The 19,215-nt window shown below is 42.1% G+C and overlaps 1 protein-coding gene across 1 annotated transcript; it reads right to left on the bottom strand.

Annotated features, from left to right (window-relative positions):
- Window positions 1–329: 329 nt before the first annotated feature.
- On the bottom strand, window positions 330–2,701 carry FUT7 (fucosyltransferase 7). The gene is made up of 2 exons (XM_075186089.1): window positions 2,309–2,701; window positions 330–1,508 (listed from the first exon to the last, which is right to left on the bottom strand). Exon 2 carries the CDS (start codon window positions 1,499–1,501, stop codon window positions 464–466), a length of 1,038 nt encoding a protein of 345 aa, XP_075042190.1. The 5' UTR covers window positions 1,502–1,508; window positions 2,309–2,701; the 3' UTR covers window positions 330–463.
- Between the last annotated feature and the right edge of the window lie 16,514 nt (window positions 2,702–19,215).

Here is a 19,215-nt window from a genome sequence, read left to right as displayed (position 1 = left end):
TAAAAGTTGCAGGGGGGCATAGACAAAGCAAACAATAAAAGTCATCTGAAGATGGGAAAATAATTTGGGGCCTCAAGTTTTGGAGCAAATCCAGCTAAGGTTTGCAAATTTACACCAGGACAAACCATGTTGCAATGCAAGGGATGTATGCAGGGAAATACTGGCTGAAAATAGTGCACAGTTTTATTTTCACACTGTTTTTTAGAGCTCCGAGGTCTACGGCCCTGCCTATAAGTATAAAACATAATGTATAAATATTCTATAAAATGCAATAACATGAGCTTGAATAAGAATCTATCACAAAGCATCTACCAAAAGGATACACAATGTCACAGAGATAATTTATTTCCGCTTGTCACCTATAGACACAATCATGAGTCCAGATTCCACATAAAGCTATCAATCATTTCACCACACTATACGGCTGTAATACGCTATTTAGAATATAACAATATAACCATATTCATTCATCTCTTCGATTAAACCAGCCGTCCAAATTGGAGTACACTTTGGTCCTGGGTAGACTGGGGTATTTTGAACAAATTGTACAGAACCGCTCCCTCCAGTCTGTGTATACTTTCACCCCGTACGCTTCCCGCCAGCGGAAGAACTCTCTGTAACGCTGTGGAGTCACTGACACCAGAAAGTCGGCCAGATGTTTGGGTGACGGAAAGTCCGACACATGGATAAAGGAGTCAGGGGGTATAAACTTCTCGTAGCTTTGTCGCGGTGGACCTAACACCACCGGAACTGTACCAGCAAGAAAAGAGTTCTGCCACAACTTCTCCGTGATGTAGTCTTGGTGGACAGAGTTCTCCAAAGCCAGATAGAAGAAGTAGCAGGACATAGTTGGGATCAGACAGGATGGACATAAAGGTTTCTTATTGGCTTTTCCATACACGTCCACCTTGAGGTAGGTTGACAAGTCTTTGAAAAATGAAGCCCTCTCTTGGGAATGGTGGTAGTTACTAACAACCCAGGCCACCAAGCCAGTCTTAGCAGATTGATTAAACTTCATAACCAAGTTGGGAACCATTTCCCCATACGGCACAAAGATGTCAGAGTCTTCTCGATAGGTCAAAGTCCAGTTGAAGACGTTGTTCCATTTTTCAAGCCCACGGGTATTGGTAGGAGACTCTAGAGTTGCCCAAACCCACATCTGTTTAGGAAGTCTAGGCTGGTCGGGCATCTCGTTGCCACTCTTACCAAGTTCCTTGTGGTGAAAGACCACCACATCACTCTGGGGGTAAAAGCTTCGATCGTCCGTCAGTTTGCAGTTCTTGATGTTGTAAAGGTCGGAGCACACGTCTCCCGAGAGGTCCATTGGCTTGCGGAAGGGCCAGTGCCAAATCAATACAGTCAAATTGGTGGCGGAAGCCAGGCTTTCCTCAGAACCTATAAATAGTACAAACCTTATGTTCCAGACAAGAGTCATCAGTGCAAAGACGAGCGCTGACCTGTGCCGCAGTTTGTGCGTCAAGGGCATTCTTAATCCAATCATGATGTCACTATGGAGAGACACATGGCGTATATTAGACAGACAACGCAAACAGTGACTGGGAACGTTTCTATTACAGCGGTGCGAGATTCTCCATGGAAATATACCTCTCTGATTCTGGTGTTAATTCATACCACTTCATTTTCCTGATAAGGGGCCTGATTCATTAAGGATCTTAACTTAAGAAACTTCTTATTTAAGTCTCCTGGACAAAACCATGTTACAATGCAAGGGGTGCAAATTAGTTTTCTGTTTTGCACATAAGTTAAATACTGACTGTTTTTTCATGGGCATCCCACTGCTGGGGCAAATATCTTAAATTGGGTGAGGGATTATTCATTGAGAATTTAAAGACTGTATACAAAAACTGTTACTGGCAGTGAGTGATTTTGTAAACGGATAGCACTGAAGTTACAAATATAATTGCACTTAGGAACATACAATAAGTAGAACTAGAAAATATTTCGTACTTCAGACTGCGGCACATTTCATTATTTGGCTTTAAGGGGAGAGAAAAGTTAAGTTATTCCTTTATCAGTTATTTTGCACAAATTCTAATACTGGAAAAAAATACAGATGGCCTTTGTATAAAAATTGTGCAAATATGTTTTTTGCTTTTTTTTAATAAACACATTTATTATTTAACAAACTAGGACGATACATTTAACAAATTAGAGTTTTGCTATTAAGTAGCTGAGTGAAGATTCTGTTTTGCAAGTGAATAAATCACAATTTATTCTCATGGCTTGTAAATAAATTAAGGGACAATAAATCTGTTCCCATATTATCTGCTTGTTAACGGTAACCTACCTAAAAAGTGCAGCTGTGGGTGTCCTGGTCCCCAAGGGTGGATGTTTGATGTAGTAAATCAGGGATTTTTACTGAGCAGCTTTGTAGGCGCGACATAAATATTAGTCCATATTATGAGGTTGTCCTCTCTGTAGTGTGACTGGCATCTTGCTGGGAGGCTGGTTTTTGTGGGTAACCTCTAGGCAGATGCCTTTTTGGCAGCGCAGATAGTCCGTGGAAAGGTGATTGCACTTCTGCCATTGAACACAGTTCCTTCTGCTTTTTGTTGGTTAGCTGTGCCCTCCTTCTTCCTTTCTACAAGACTTCTGCTTGCATGACTTTTAGCCATAGTGTTCCGGTGTTTTGCTGACTGTTCTCGGTGCTGTGGGGTCACCCTCTGCTTGGAGCCAGTGGTTCTCGGAGCAGTAATGTATAGCGATGTCACTGAGCTGTGCCACACGCCTACCACACAGGAAGCTGCTGGTAGCAGACATTTTGGTGACAAATTTCAACTAACGAGCTTTTAGTTATAGGCCCTGGTTCATCAAACCCGCAAATTCTGAGAGCGACCTGCGTTTAATATTAAAACGCACGTATTTCGGCTTTGCGCACTCCCCAATCCGCCAAGGCAGGGATCTCAAGATGCGCGCAGCATTGAAATCGGGGGCCAGGTCTGCTGGGCAAGACGTAGCAGGATAAATCCAATAGCTGTGTGGATTATAAATTCGCAAAAGTAAAAAGTGAAAAAAATATTGAATTAATGTCACCTGTTAATAATATAAGCATTAGTGATAAAACAAGAAATACATTTATTAGGATGTTCTTAATGTCTAATGAGCATAAAATAATTTTTTACAGTTGCTCCTAATTGCAAACACATGTTATAGCATGCATAGGAGACTGTTATCACTAACGATAGGTAGGCTGCAGTAAGTGTCCTTTGCGTTTGAAGATGGAGCAGACAGGGCTGCGTTCACGGACTTATCTCCCGCTTCTGCGCATGCGCAGAGTGAATTTGCGGACGATGCGCTCAGAATCGTCAGGTACATACCTTGATGAATCAGATCCAGAGGGTTTAAATAGAGAAAAACATGATATAATCCGGGGCTTTTTGGATTACTTTCATTATGTACCCTTATGGTTTTGTCACATACCGCCGAGCCCGTTTGGAATCCCCCAAATTGTCTTTACACCTGGTGCCAGGTGCTTTGATCTCCTGTTACTGACCCTTCGCATCTTCCAACCATCATTGTCTGCCTGTAACCCTGACCTTACGCTTGTTTCCTGACATTGAACAGGCGGTTCCCAGGTAGTGTATTAGCTTAGCGACGCGTTTCGTCCTCTCCGTGAGGACTCGCGGAGAGGACGAAACGCCGGGAACCCTCTCCACGTGGACTTCCAAACTGCAAGTATTTTGCTAACTACTGGAGAACTATATTACAATATTGGAGATTATATATTCCTATGAGGTTCCACTTGTCTCTTCTCCCGTCTGTTAATATCAATATTGGACTGGATTTATATTACTATTATACAGGAGATATCAATCTGGAAAGCACTATATGTCTATTCACTATTCCTAGGACTCTGTAACATGTGGGGCTAGATTTACTAAGCTGCGGGTTTGAAAAAGTGGGGATGTTGCCTATAGCAACCAATCAGATTCTAGCTGTCATTTTGTAGAAAGTACTAAATAAATGAAAGCTAGAATCTGATTGGTTGCTATAGGCAACATCCCCACTTTTTCAAACCTGCAGCTTAGTAAATCTAGCCTGTGGTCTTTTTAAACATTGGTAGGGTATAATATACCCATCTATTATTGGCATTGTGGTATTATGTTATTTTTCATGTTTTATTGGGTTTAATCAATTTTAATTTTATATAAGGTTTTGCAATCGTTGTGGATATATTATCCAATCAAGTTCTCCCCTTGGATATTCCTTGTTTATTATCACCTCTTAGATGCCTCTTCTTATTTATTCATATTCTAATCATATTTATATTATCTTGAACAAATTTTTGGGGTGATTGACACTATCCCAGGACAAGCAGCGTTTTAGAGATGTCCTTTAGAGGTTTATTTAATGATTTCCAGTGCCAGGTAGGTTTATTTATTTATTTTCTTTGATAAAGCGTAACCCCCTGTGCATTAGATCGTGAAAGGAGCAGGGTCCCCAGACAGCGCAAAGAAGAATTTCATATGTTTATTCCAATAACTCCATAACGAATGGTACGGGATATCGATTATATCAGGACACAGAAAAACAGCTTCAAATCTGATGATGAATTGAATGCAATTTAATTTTTGAGATACGAAGTAGGAATTTGGGATTGTCCATAGTTGGAAAATTATAATTGTTTTGACATCGAATAGACAGGACACTGCCCAAATTTTTCATCTTATGCTGAAATCGTACTCAGGGCAGTTAATTGTGTTGCTTGAATGATGACTGCTATACAATTGTCCTGTGTATTCTATTGAAGCTTGCGATAGCAAAGTAAGAGACGTTATAAATCAATTTTGGTTGTCGGAGAGGGTATCAGGGGTATTTCTCGTGTCTCATTTCTCATAATTTAATTTTCTGATTTTGTCCCCCAGCAAAGGTCTGAAAAGAAGATATTTGGGGCTAGATTTACTAAACTGCGGGTTTGAAGAAGTGGAGATGTTGCCTATAGCAACCAATCAGATTCTAGTTTTCATTTTGTAGAATGCGCTAAATAAATGACAGCTAGAATCTGATTGGTTGCTATAGGCAACATCTCCACTTCTTCAAACCCGCCGTTTAGTTAATATACCCCTTAAAGTGCACAGAAAAAACCCTGATAAAAGCCTCTTTTCCTTCCAAGTCTACACAGATGAAGTGCAATCTGTTTCTCCTCTGAACACCCAAACCACCAATGGGTATGAAAAGTTCAAGTGTGGTGACCCGCCCTACTGAAACAGCATTATTATACTTTCTGCATCCAGAGAGTATATTGGTTTCCTGTTTTTTTTGTTTGTTTTTTTAACAGGTGCCAACCTCAAGCTGTCATGTGCGCAAATAAGTCCATAATACTGATGAGAAAATGTTTCAAACCTGTTACACAGATTATAGGTCATGTGCCACATTTGGCTGCAGAATTTTGCACCTTTCTGGCGGAGTTTGAATGGCGCTGTCGTCGTACATTGCACATTGCGCAAATTGCAAATTTTACGAATACAGCGATGGCGAATAAAAATCAGGCACGGGTCTAGGTACACTCTGCTGTTACAGACAATACATCGCAGGATATATCCATACACAGCACGGTGGCTCGGTGGTTAGCACTTCTGCCTCACGGCACTGGGGTCATAAGTTCGATTCCCGACCATGACCTTATCTGTGTGGAGTTTGCGTGGGTTTGCTCCCGTGTCCTCCCACACTCCAAAAACATACTGGTAGGTTAATTGGCTGCTATTAAATTGCCCTTAGTCTCTCTCGGTCTGTGTGTCTATATATTAGGGAATTTAGACTGTAAGCTCCAATGGGGCAGGGACTGATGTGAGTGAGTTCTCTGTACAGCGCTGCGGAATTAGTGGCGCTATATAAATAAATAGATGATGATGACACACGAAAAAAATATTCAATTAATGTCACCTTATAATAATTAGAGACAAAACATTTAAAAAAAAAGGTTTCTTTTTCCATTTTTCCCCCCAATAAAATACATTTATTAGGATGTTATTAATGTCTACTGTACATAAAATGCCTTTTTTACACTTGCCCTTGATTGCAAACACATGTTCTATCATGCTTACGCGGCTGTCATCGCTAGTAATCGGCACTTACACCTGATCTGTCGCTGGAGCAAGATATACGGCTGAAAATCGCGAACCTGAGAGATGTCCACAGCTTGCATTGGATACTACTGTGTGTGCTGGAGCTTGGCACATCCTAACTGTACACTGACTTTGAGCACACGCCGAGACCCTTCCCCCTTCCTGCCCATGAAATCGTAGCTTGTAATAAGAGTTCTTTGCGTTCGAAGATTAATTGGATGTTACTGGCGTATCGTCCGGTTCTGGGAATGCGCAGAGCAATTTTGCACAAAATATGGCACATATCAGCATTTACATTCCTTAATGAATCAGGACCTGTATTTCAGTTCCTATGTGAATCTTGATTCACAGGAAATTTTGCAGCGATTTTGCTTATCTCTAGTCCACCAGGTTTGCATTTGGATGCCCTACATCAGGGGGCGAAACAGTGCATAGCAATTAGGGCAGCACGGTGGCTCAGTGGTTAGCACTTCTGCCTCACAGCACTGGGGTCATGAGTTTGATTAGTGACCATGACCTTATCTGTGTGGAGTTTGTATGTTCTCCCCGTGTTTGCGTGGGTTTCCTCCGGGTGCTTCGGTTTCCTCCCACACTCCAAAAACATACTGGTAGGTTAATTGGCTGCTTTCAAAATTGACCGTAGTCTCTCTCTGTCTGAGTGTATATGTTAGGGAATTTAGATTGTAAGCCCCAATGGGGCAGGGACTGATGTGAGCGAGTTCTCTGTACAGCGCTGCGGAACCAGTGGCGCTATATAAATAGCTGATGCTGATGATGATGTGCGCCTTAAAAGTTTCTACACAATAATTCTTTTAACGTGACGTCTATGAAGCAATAGTTTGGCAATGAAGCTTTAGCGTGTCTCATTGTGACATACCGCCGTACATCTGAAATCAGCTCAGCACAAATAAGGGAAGAGAAAATTATTTCATGTCACAACCACAGTTTTAGGAGTCTCATAAGTGGAATAAGTGGGGCTATATAAATATCTGCTCAGGGGCAAACGCAGGATTTGTAGAGGGCAGTTTCCACACCACGCCACCAGTGGGCGTGACCAGCATGCATGGGGGCGTGGCTATAATATTAGACAGTGCTTGGCTGCTCTCCAACTCTTCCTATCCCCATAATATACATGGGCAATGCTGCGTGCACTACTGTTAGGTGCACACAGGTCTCCCTTTCTAAGCAGAGCCGTGTGAAGCGGGGGCAGGGTCCAGCCACCTCAATTATACAGTGCCCCAGGTTTGGGGGGGTTTCCAGGCACTAGGACCCCCCCCCCCCCTCTCGGTTTGCCTATGCTGCTGCTAATGATGATAGTAAATTTGGGTAGGGGCAATATCATTCTCACCTCCCAGGGCCGCCTGCTCTGCTCCCAATAGAGCAGCGTGGAAGCTTCTTCTGAGTATACACAGACTGTGGCATGTACCGGTCAGAATAGGCCATTGCCCTGCCCTTTAGAGAGCAGACCTAAGGTTTACATCTGTAAACTTTAGCATTGATTAAAAAAAAGTCTGTTACATTGTAAAACACAGGTTGTACCCATACTTGCCAACTCTCCTGGAATGTCCGGGAGACTCCCGAAATCCCGGTCGGTCTCCCAGACTCCCAGTGCAAAGTTTAAGCAGTAAAATGGTGTGTGTTTCATAGCATTACTATAGTGTCTTCACTAATATATAATGCATATTATCTCAATCTCCCCTTTTCGGGAACAAATACTGGAGTCTACAATATCCTGTTCAATCCACATTATTATACGGATTTGGCGTACACAGAAAGGTTAGATGTGTTTACTGGATGGAGTTAACAGACGATTAAATGTAAGAGATTAGAGATCTGTCCTTATGATCCTTCAAACCTGCCCAATTACACGTGATAGTGCCAAATCTTAACTTTCGCTAATGCACTAAATAGCACATAGAAAGGTCACGCTTTGAGATTTTCAAATAATGGGAGGCAAATGGGTGTACTATATCTAACTGTGTTCCCAAAAATTAACTTTTATTCTGCTGTGGTTTTTTTTGGGTTGGACTCTCAGGCAATGTTCCCTCTAATTTTTGAAGCATGTGGGGCTGAATTTGTGAGTAAAATGTTTTCACTTGAGAGCAAACAGCTCATGGGGCTAATTTATAGGTGGACGTGTTTATGCAAAGTATTGGGTGTGGCTTTATTTGGGATGTGCCTTTTTTTTTATATTCCTTCTAAGACACACACGTACCCACATGTAGGGGACAGTATAATGTAGTACAGCATATCTGACACTATACTCCTGCACTGCAAATCATCATCATCATCATCATTTATTTATATAGCGCCACTGATTCCGCAGCGTTGTACAGAGAACTCACTCACATCAGTCCCTGCCCCATTGGAGCTTACAGTCTAAATTCCCTAATATACACACACACACACATACAGAGAGAGACTAGGGTCAATTTTGATAGCAGCCAATTAACCTACCAGTATGTTTTTGGAGTGTGGGAGGAAACCGGAGCACCCAGAGGAAACCCATGCAAACACAGGGAGAACATATAAACTCCTCACAGATAAGGCCATGGTCGGGAATTGAACTCATGACCCCAGTGCTGTGAGGCAGAAATGCTAACCACTGAGTCACTGTGCTGCCCATCACCACTATTCTTCTATCAGGTCATAATCCTCAACATATTTTACGTTAGGCCTGTAATGATCTATAATAATAATAATACACCTAAAATAAAAAGGGGCATATTTTTTACATTAACTAAAAGGTTGCTGTAATTGGCTTTGGCCACTACTTTTAAAGGAAATTGCAAATGTCCTGCCACCTAAAGACAGCAAAGGCTGCTGTACAGGTGTATTCAGCGCTTAACTGTACAGGTAAGCACTGAATACTCTCTATTAAGGGTATATCTAGCAAATGGTTATAGGTAGGATTAGGGTTAGTTAACAATAACATAAAATATTAAGACCACAAATACAGACTTAAGGCTAGATTTACTAAACGGCGGGTTTGAAAAAGTGGAGATGTTGCCTATAGCAACCAATCAGATTCTAGTTAGCATTTGTCTATTGCTTTCTACAAAGTGACAGCTAGCGTCTGATTGGTTGCTATAGGCAACATCTCCACTTTTTCAAACCCCAGGTTTAGTAAATATACACCTAAGCCTTTAATAGGATCGTGTTTTGCACCTTGGCTCATTACATAGCAGCGGAACCCACCAATAAAAATATCATTTTTTATTTTTTTTTATCAAACCCCATTTAATTCGGCACGCACTGGTGTTCATTTACGAAGTGCACTGGAAATGCTGTAGCTTTGCACTGGTGTGTCTCATTAACAGTCAAATTAAAAGTATCCAAGCGAAGTCTGCAGTGTGTTGCAAAATAACTCCCTTCATGGTTGCAATTTTATCTGTAATAACTTTGGTTCTGAAACATCTACATATTTTCTGTATTGGTTTGTGTTACCAGTAACTCTTGTATTATTATTACGTAAGACAACTTGTATTTTTAGGTTTAGTGGCCCCTTTAATTCAGCTCAGATTCATTCAGTTGGGAATTGAAAAAAAAAAACGTATCTGGAGAAATGGGTCATGTTGGAAGATTTGAATTTCATTAATATTTAAACTGCTGTTACTTCCTATTCCTGGTATCTGAGAATTCTAATGAAGCGGACACTAAACATACTGGGGCCTAGTTCAAGTCCAAATGCAAATTGGATGGAATTTACGTGTTTGAGAAGATTATGCAACTTTTCCGTAGTTCCGGCCGTATTCAAATGAAAGGTTTTATTAAGATGCGCTACGAATAGGGGTGGAAATATGCTCTGTCTAAACAGTCTGTGCGTTCCAGAAGCGTCGACACACGTAACGGACTGAAGTATACGCACATGTGTGTGTGGGAGGGAGAAGGAGTACAAACTTGGACTGGGGGGGAGGAATGGGAGGGAAGGAGTGAAAACTTGGACTGGGGGGGGGGAGAAGGAAAAACTTGGACAGGGGGGCAGTACAAACTTGGACTGGGGGGAGGAGTGAAGTAGTGGAGGGAACAGGATAATGGTGTGAGTGGTGTGAAATGTTAAGTATGTTCTCCCCATGTTTGTGTGAATTTCCTCCGGGTGCTCCGGTTTCCTCCCACACTCTAAAAACATACTGGTAGGTTAATTGGCTGCTATTAAATTGACCGTAGTCTGTGTGTGTATGTTAGGGAATTTAGACTGAAAGCCCCAATGGGGCAGGGACTGATGTGAGTGAGTTCTCTGTACAGCGCTGCGGAATTAGTGGTGCTATATAAATAAATGGTGATGATGATGATGATGATGTACAATAATTGCACATCAGAACGCACATAACTTTCATTTGATCATAAATTAAAATAACAACTGCTAACAGTATAATAGATAAAAGTATAAATTGGGAAGCAATGATATCATTAGCTATTTATTAAACATATAAAATAAACAATAATAGCACTTGTACTTTTGTTTTTGTTTTTACAAGTGCTATTTTGTTTATTGTTATATGTTTAATAAATAGCTAATAATATTAGCGCTTCCCAATTTATACTTTTGTCTATTACACATACTGGCAAGCAACCACAGCAGGCTGCTTAGTGGAAGCAGCAGCTTCATTGGCATAGTACTAATATTTTTATATCCTGAGGTTATTCATCTATAGCGCACATATATTTTTATATTTTTTATAACAGTATAATAGTTAGCAAAAAAAAATAAAAAAAATTCAAATATAGTCCATATACTTTTTTTGCTTGTTTCAGAAATTAGTATAAAAGAACTAACTAAATAATTAACTTTTCATTGAGCAAAGTGCATACAATGCGTTTTGAAAACAAATCTTAAATGCGTTGTCCTGTGATAGCTACAGAGACGCGTACATGTCAATAACGCAGGTTAAACGTACGTACATCCGGAGTGCTACAGTTATATGATAAAACATTTTTATTTATTTTTTTAAACTTTTTATAAAATATGTTCGCCATCAGCGGTTGCTCAACATTTCTTTTGCGCAGTAAAATTCATCATTATCATTTATTTATATAGCGCCACTAATTCCGCAGCGCTGTACAGAGGACTCATTCACATCAGTCCATGCCCCATTGGAGCTTACAGTCTAAATTCCCTAACATACACACACACTAGGGTCAATTTTGACAGCAGCCAATTAACCTACCAGTATGTTTTTGGAGTGTGGGAGGAAACCGGAGCACCCGGAGGAAACCCACGCAAACACAGGGAGAACATACAAACTCCACACAGATAAGGCCATGGTCGGGAATCGAACTCATGACCCCAGTGCTGTGAGGCAGAAGTGCTAACCACTGAGCCACCGTGCTGCCTTCTGCCAATGCCTAAAACTAGTTGCAGAGTTCTTTCCACAGTCCGCCAGGTGGGTATTCACCTTGAAAAGCGTTTGGCGCATAAAGAAACGTTTTGGACCCGCAGATTTTCTTATTCGTCAATGACCCATAATGATTCGGAATTAGTAAAACAGACAGAAAAGAGTTAACATGAAAATGTATTGCTATAACGTTGATAACAGGCCATACCTTACGTTTAAAAGCTTAAAACATGAAAACACAGCTGCATTGTATGAAAGGCTTCAGTACCAGCTAGGATCCAGTTTCAGGCACATGGTGCAATCTGTTTTCTTATACCAGGAACCAGGATAACGCCAGATTAATACTGTTATACTATTGTTCTGGAAATGTCAGATGGGAGTTTTATTACAACGTTTGGAAGCAAAAAAAAGCACAGATTATATTCTGCATCTCTCTACCCAATATAATCTAAGTGCATATTAAATGCGGATGTGATAAGCAGCCATTCGACATTTGTCCCTAAAATACATTTCTACTTGTGCTTAACCTTTTCTAAAAGCTCTTATTCCATTGAGATCTGGGGGCTAGATTTACTAAACTGCGGGTTTGAAAAAGTGGAGATGTTGCCTATAGCAACCAATCAGGTTATAGCTGTCATTTATTTAGTACAGTCTACAAAATGATAGCTAGAATCTGATTGGTTGCTATAGGCGACATCTCTACTTTTTCAAACCCGCAGTTTAGTAAATATACCCCCTGGGCTTAAATTCCACTCTGACATTGATTTCTTTTTGTATTTATGACGCTACAATGTGGGTTTTGCTGTGCTCCTTGGGTCATTGTCCCGAAATCTTCCAAGTCCTGGGTCTCTTGCAGACCGCAGCAAGATTTCTCTACAGCTTGCACCGCCCATGCTGCCCCCTGTGGGGAATACTAAAAGTCTTTGAAATTCCCTTCCCCTCATTGGGGTTTTGCATTCACCTTTTTGTGGATGTATTTTGAATGTTCTTTGGTTTTCATGATGAAGCTCAAAACAACTATACTATCCCTAGTATTTTTTTATTTTTTATTTTTGTGAAACATTTTAATTGTGCGTAGGTGGACTCCAATGAATTTGTTTCGTGACCTCTGAATACACCTGACTGTGTCATGGTTTAATTGAGTGGTGAATACTTATATAATAAATTATTGTCTGTTTTTTTATTCACAATGAACTAAGACTACCTCTCTGTCTATCTGATTCATACATTTTAAGTCAACTTGTATTTTAGGCTGAATGTTCCTTTAAATACCACAGCAGAGTGGAGATTAAATGCTGAGGAGTTTATCCAAGAGTACAAGTACAATATGCTGCATGCAATTAGCTGTCGCTGGATCTGTCTGCCCTCTGCTGGTGTTTTCAGGTTACTGCCACTAGATAGCTCTTATTTCTGCAGTGTGTTAGGCATCACTTGTACTCTTGATGGATAAAGCTTTTCATTCATCTCAGTGGGATGGCTTTGTAAACCAGGGGAGATGCAGTTAACAAGCATTTACTTATTCGTTTTCCACGTGCGTTTGAATAACTTTTTGTTTTGTCACAGATACATGTTATAAAACGCACTTTGAACGCATATAAAGCACATTTTGATTTGGGCAGCACGGTGGCTCAGTGGTTAGCATTTCTGCCTCACAGCACTGGGGTCATGAGTTCAATTCCCCTCCATGACCTTATCTGTGTGGAGTTTGTATGTTCTCCCCGTGCATGCGTGGGTTTCTGCTGGGTGCTCCGGTTTCTTCCCACACTCCAAAAACATACTTGTAGGTTAATTGGCTGCTATAAAAATTGACCCTAGTCTCTCTGTCTGTGTGTGTGTGTATATTAGGGAATTTAGACTGTAAGCCCCAATGGGGCAGGGACTGATGTGAATGAGTTCTCTGTACAGCGCTGCGGAATCAGTGGCGCTATATAAATTGATAATATTGATTCCATAAACCATACCTCCCAACTGTCCTGATTTTAGTAGGACAGTCCTGATTTTAGCGCTCTGTCCCACGGTCTCGCCCGGGGACGTTTTTCCTGCGGATGAGACTGTTGGGGGAGGGGAGGTATCTAATAGACAGCCTAGCGCCCCCGTCATGACACAGCCTCGCCCGCTGAGAGTGGCGGACATTTTGGGAGGTGTATCATAAATATTGGTTCAGTCCACAAAATGGCTGCCTCAGTGACGTCACTAGTTTCTACTGGATTGATAGTTGATATTGACAACTTTTAAATGTTGGTCTGCGGGAGTTCTGGGGGAGAGGTGGGTGTGTGGGGCCAGGGCTCGGCGAATCGTTTCATTTCGGCTCATCACAAAATTACACAATTCCCCGAGAATTGCGTCATGGAGGCTCCAAATCCTGCCCACTTCACTAGGAAGTGGCCAGATGCGGGAGGATGTCCTACTCTCCCGGGAGTCCGGGAGACCTACACGGAATTCAGGACACTTGGCAGATATGTGATCGGCCGTGTTCATTTGGACCCTGAAAATGGCTGCCAGTGCTGGTTTGAGGTAATAGATCTACTTTTAAGGCTTTTGTCCGAGTTTCGCGATTAGAAATGCTTTGATTAAATATAGCTGCTGGCTTTGGCTTTAGTGACTAGCTACGTGTTTACCGTCAGCGTCTTATGAATGAAACTCCATTCTACAGTGCAGAGAGCATCTGTAACCCAGAAATATTATCTGCAAACAAAGAACGAGTCGGAATGCATTGCCTGGGAAACCAAATCATCTCGGAGCAGCCTGCGAAGCATCATCGCTGCAGAAAATACGGTGACATTGTCAAGGTTTAAATCCGCAGCTGTTTACGCATGTAAAGCACAGACAGCAGCGGCCTCGTCCGCTTCCCAAGCAGCTTACACTCGCTTTGCTGCAATGGTTAGAAAGACTCACTGCATTTGTTCTCTATCATCAAACAGGTGTTGTTTTAATGCCTTGAATTACCCAGGGAGTGCTGGCTCCCTTCTGCATTATAAAAAAAAAAAAAAAGAAAAGCTGTTTGCTGCAGAGACAAAACTAACCTTAGGGCAACCAGATTGGCTACACGTTCCAAAATGAGGGCCCCCCAAAAATATCCATAATCTGATTGGGATCAATCTGATGTCTGTTGGGACTGATGGAAAGTGGGGGGTGTTGCCCATAGCAACCAATTGGATTCTAGCTATCATTTATCTACTACATTCTAGAAGATAATAGCTATAAGGGCAGCACGGTGGCTCAGTGGTTAGCACTTCTGCATCACAGCACTGAGGTCATGAGTTTGATTCCCAACCATGGCCTTATCTGTGTGGAGTTTGTATGTTCTCCCCGTGTTTGCATGGGTTTCCTCCGGGTGCTCTGGTTTCCTCCCACACTCCAAACACATACTGTTAGGTTAATTGGCTGCTATTAAATTGCCCCTAGTCTGTGTGTGTATGTTAGGGAATTTAGACTGTAAGCTCCAATGGGGCAGGGACTGATGTGAGTGAGTTCTCGGTACAGTGCTGCAGAGTTAGTGGCGCTATATAAATAAATGATGATGATCAACATTTTATTGGTTTGGGGGCAGTGACGACGTCCCAATTATTTGCGAAAACTACCAAACTGGCACCAATCTGTACATGGGTACATCGTTTCTTCTGTGTTTGGAGATCATCCTATTCCACTGACTGATAAATTAGAGTACCTGAGCTGTTTGCATTTAGTGCTGTTGGGGATGACAGGATGTGAACGGTCAGTGATTCCATGCAAAATATTGGTGAGTTCCCAGCCTGCACAGAACCTTGAAGCATCATCTCCTAGAAGTCATTTGCAAGTTCCCGTCAATTCATTTTCATACCGGATTATGCCTCCTATACACCGTGGAAACGCTGGCTCCAGAGAACATGTAAATTTCCAGAAAGCCTTCCTGGTTTGGCCAGAGTTGCGGGTATATTTACCAAACTGCGGGTTTGAAAAAGTGGAGATGTTGCCTATAGCAACCAATCAGATTCTAATTATCATTTATTTAGTACATTGTACAAAATGACAGCTAGAATCTGAATAGTTGCTATAGGCAACATCTCCACTCTTTCAAACCCGCAGTTTAGTAAATATACCCCCTGGTGTTTTTTAAGGCCCTGCTTCTTTCACCATGTAACTCAGTCTGTGGCATCCCTCATGCTTCCATTCCCCTCCTCACATTATGACATTGTCCCTGTTATATGCATCCCTGCCATTACTAATACAATCACAAGCGGAGGTGTTGCCCATAGCAACCAATCAGATTCTAGCTATCATTTATCTGATACATACTAGAACATGAGAGCTAGAATCTGATTGGATGCTAGAAGGTTTGATATATCTACCCCCTGAATGTAAGTTATATGTTTATTTCTGTGTGTTTCACACACATTATATTGTCTTTTACGCTTTTACCTCCTGTTAACTTTATATTATAGAACTTAAGAAATAATATTTCTGTCACTCACATTGAATGGATTTTATGCTGTATTGATGACAGATGGTTAGTTTCCTGTCATTCACTTTCGACTTGCGTTACACAACTTTATTGCTGTTATTTATAAGCTACTAAAGTTTTATGTTATTCGCATTGATAAGATATTAAATACAGGAGTGATGAGTTTATCTTATTATAACTCACCACACTTGGCACAAAATGACTGCAAAGCACCAATTTCCCCCAAAAGCAAAAATGGTATTTCTCAATACCTTTCCACCTCACGTAATCAGACAAAACGTTTTACATGAAATAAGTTTCCTTATTAGATCATAAAAGATTAAGTTACAGTTAAATTTTATCATAATGACTCTATCATAAACAATATACAATTGATAAAGGTGACTATATTAGTTGTTACTTCACATTGGGAAATGACTGTATCTCGTTCACCTGTTTTCTATAAAACAGTCCTTTATGCTGACAGAGGAGAGAGAGAGACTGTTCCGTCTTTATTGGGACTCTAAAGATAACTGGGAATCTGCGTTATCTAGCTTGCTTAGCAGGGGCTGATTTAGGTTATTAAGACCATTACGAACCCCTCACCTTCCTCGCCAGGCTGTTATGCAGTAGGTTGCAACGAACTTGTCCTTAACAATGACTCATTGTCATCAGCCTTTACCATGCGAATACGTCAAGATTAAAACCCTACTACACATTTTCTTCCATGTTTTTCTTTTTTTTAAACTATTCCCTTATATTTTAAAATTAATTTCAGTTTTTACCTCTCCCTGACACAATTTTGCACCCCTACAAATTTTGTTCCCCCCCCTCCAAAAAAAAAGCCTTGCGCCCTAGGCTACAGCCTAGTTAGTCTGTTGGATGATCAGCCCTGTTGTTTCGTTCCCCCAAATACTTGTATTCATGCCCCTAGGTCATATTGTCAGACAGGAGCTGATGAGGTACTGATATGACCGTATATCTTCATCCATCTTTTTTTTTTGCAAAACATTTTTTGCCTATGTGCATGTTTGCAAGAGTAAGACCTTCATCTTAATGTGCTGCCTAATATCACTGTTGGGACACAACAGGGGCGAAATTGCGCCCCCTTAATTAATTGAACTTTTCCTTCGTTTTTCACCTCATTTATAACTAGATGCTATTCACAAAGATAAGATATATTTGTGGTGTAGGATTAAACTATCCTCCTTTTTTTTATTAACATATTCACTCAATGAGGCGCCAACATATACTGCAGTGCAGTACAATCACACCGAAACAGCTGGCAGCCCCACTGGTCTAGCACACCCACAGTAGTTAACCCTTACGCTGCCAGTATACCCAAACTTACATCAACTACAAGGCTGTGTAAGGGTTAATGCAACCTACCCTGTCATGCAAAAAAAAAAACATAACAAAAAACAGACCATATAGAACAGCAATGCTGGAACTTGTAGTTCCACGACAGCTGGTTTATCACATGTTGCAATGCATAATTGGCTCTCTGGCTGTTGTGGAACTACAAGTCTCAGGATGTCAGGACTGGCAGATCCCCTTAGACTGCTCAGCCACAGGTTGCAGAGGAGTCAAACACCGCCCTCCTCCCCCTAACCCGACAGCTGCACATAGGGATTGTTTTCTTTCTACAGTCTGTGATCACTTCCTGCACAGTCATTGCCAGAGATCCCACAACTCTGTGAGCTGTTATAACCCTATAACCTACAAGCTGCGGCTGGAGGTAGAGCAGGTACCTTACCTGCCCCCCCCCCCCTGCCAGTAATGCAGATTAGGCAACAAATGCAACTGCTGCTTACTGCAAAGGATAAAGCAGAGTGTAGATCCTACATGCTTTCCATATTAATAATATTATATATAAATATTGATATATTAGGAGGTTGGATGCATATAAAAAAAAATATTGCATCTAGAAAAATGAAATGCATGGATGATGTTTAATTGGCTGGTAGATAACAAGGTTTGCACCCCAGGGGCAGCTGAGTGCATGAGCAGCTTTCCTTGCAGTGCAACGCTACGGATTATGTTGGTGCTATACAGCTGACAGGCATGGTGTTTGCAGAATGAGTGAGGCGGGCCCTTTAAGAGTGGGCCGGGCCCAGGCAGACTGGCAGGGGATGGAGCTCAATGCAGCAGAGGAGGAGGCAGAAGAGATGAAAACACAGCTGATTGCTGTCCAGACCGCAGAACTAGGCTGACTGCTGGTCAGTGTGCTCAGGCTCTGCAGGAGAGGGGCTCCCACATCCATAGCTGGTGATCCCCCCCTGGATCCCCCCTCTTTTCCCACAATCCATTGTTGCTATATGATCCACACAGCATTTATTTTTTTTTGTTTGGAGACTGTATCCTGGGGTTTGCAATGACTCTGTTGTCAGCACCATGGATGGGATTTCTGCATCTGACCGCCTGTTTATATAAGTATCTGGTGTAAAGATCAGGGGGATATAAAGAGGGGGCTCAGGAGACCACTTACCATGGGGTTCCTGCACCAGCTTCATCTGCTGCTCTGGAAAAATGTCACCCTGAAGAGGAGAGGCCCGGTAAGTACCAGATGGGTAGACTGGGGGGTGTAAGGGTTAATGCTGCCTGGCAGAGAAGGGGTTAACATGGAGGTGGCAGCCGCTGGGCCTGGCTTGGTCTGTGAAAATGGTGAGCAGCCCTGATCTGTTTGTGTGTACATTCCTGAGCTGCTATTCTGGTGGAGGGTGTCACTGCCAGGGGACCGCTGCCAGTGTCCTCACCTGCCTGTGACTGGGGGGGTGATAGATGTCACACAGCCGGGGACCTCCAGCATCTCATTGACCTGTTTTTTCAGTACCTGCCATCTTGTCTCCAACCTGCCAGCCTACATCTGTCACTTCAACAGCTCCGTCTCTGGCTGTTACCTGCTGCCTTCCTGGCTCTGACTGTCTCTTACCTGTGTAATCTGCTGTCTGCTCCGTCCTGACTGTCTCTTACCTGTGTAATCTGCTGTCTGCTCCGTCCTGACTGTCTCTTACCTGTGTAATCTGCTGCTGTCTGCTCCGTCCTGACTGTCTCTTACCTGTGTAATCTGCTGCTGTCTGCTCCGTCCTGACTGTCTCTTACCTGTGTAATCTGCTGCTGTCTGCTCCGTCCTGACTGTCTCTTACCTGTGTAATCTGCTGCTCTCTGCTCCGTCCTGACTGTGTCTTACCTGTGTAATCTGCTGCTCTCTGCTCCGTCCTGACTGTCTCTTACCTGTGTAATCTGCTGCTCTCTGCTCCGTCCTGACTGTCTCTTACCTGTGTAATCTGCTGCTGTCTGCTCCGTCCTGACTGTCTCTTACCTGTGTAATCTGCTGCTGTCTGCTCCGTCCTGACTGTCTCTTACCTGTGTA

This window comes from Mixophyes fleayi, chromosome 9 (assembly GCF_038048845.1).
Source record: "Mixophyes fleayi isolate aMixFle1 chromosome 9, aMixFle1.hap1, whole genome shotgun sequence".
Classification (NCBI taxonomy): Eukaryota; Metazoa; Chordata; class Amphibia; order Anura; family Limnodynastidae; genus Mixophyes; species Mixophyes fleayi.
This window is presented reverse-complemented; position numbering and strand designations above follow the sequence as displayed.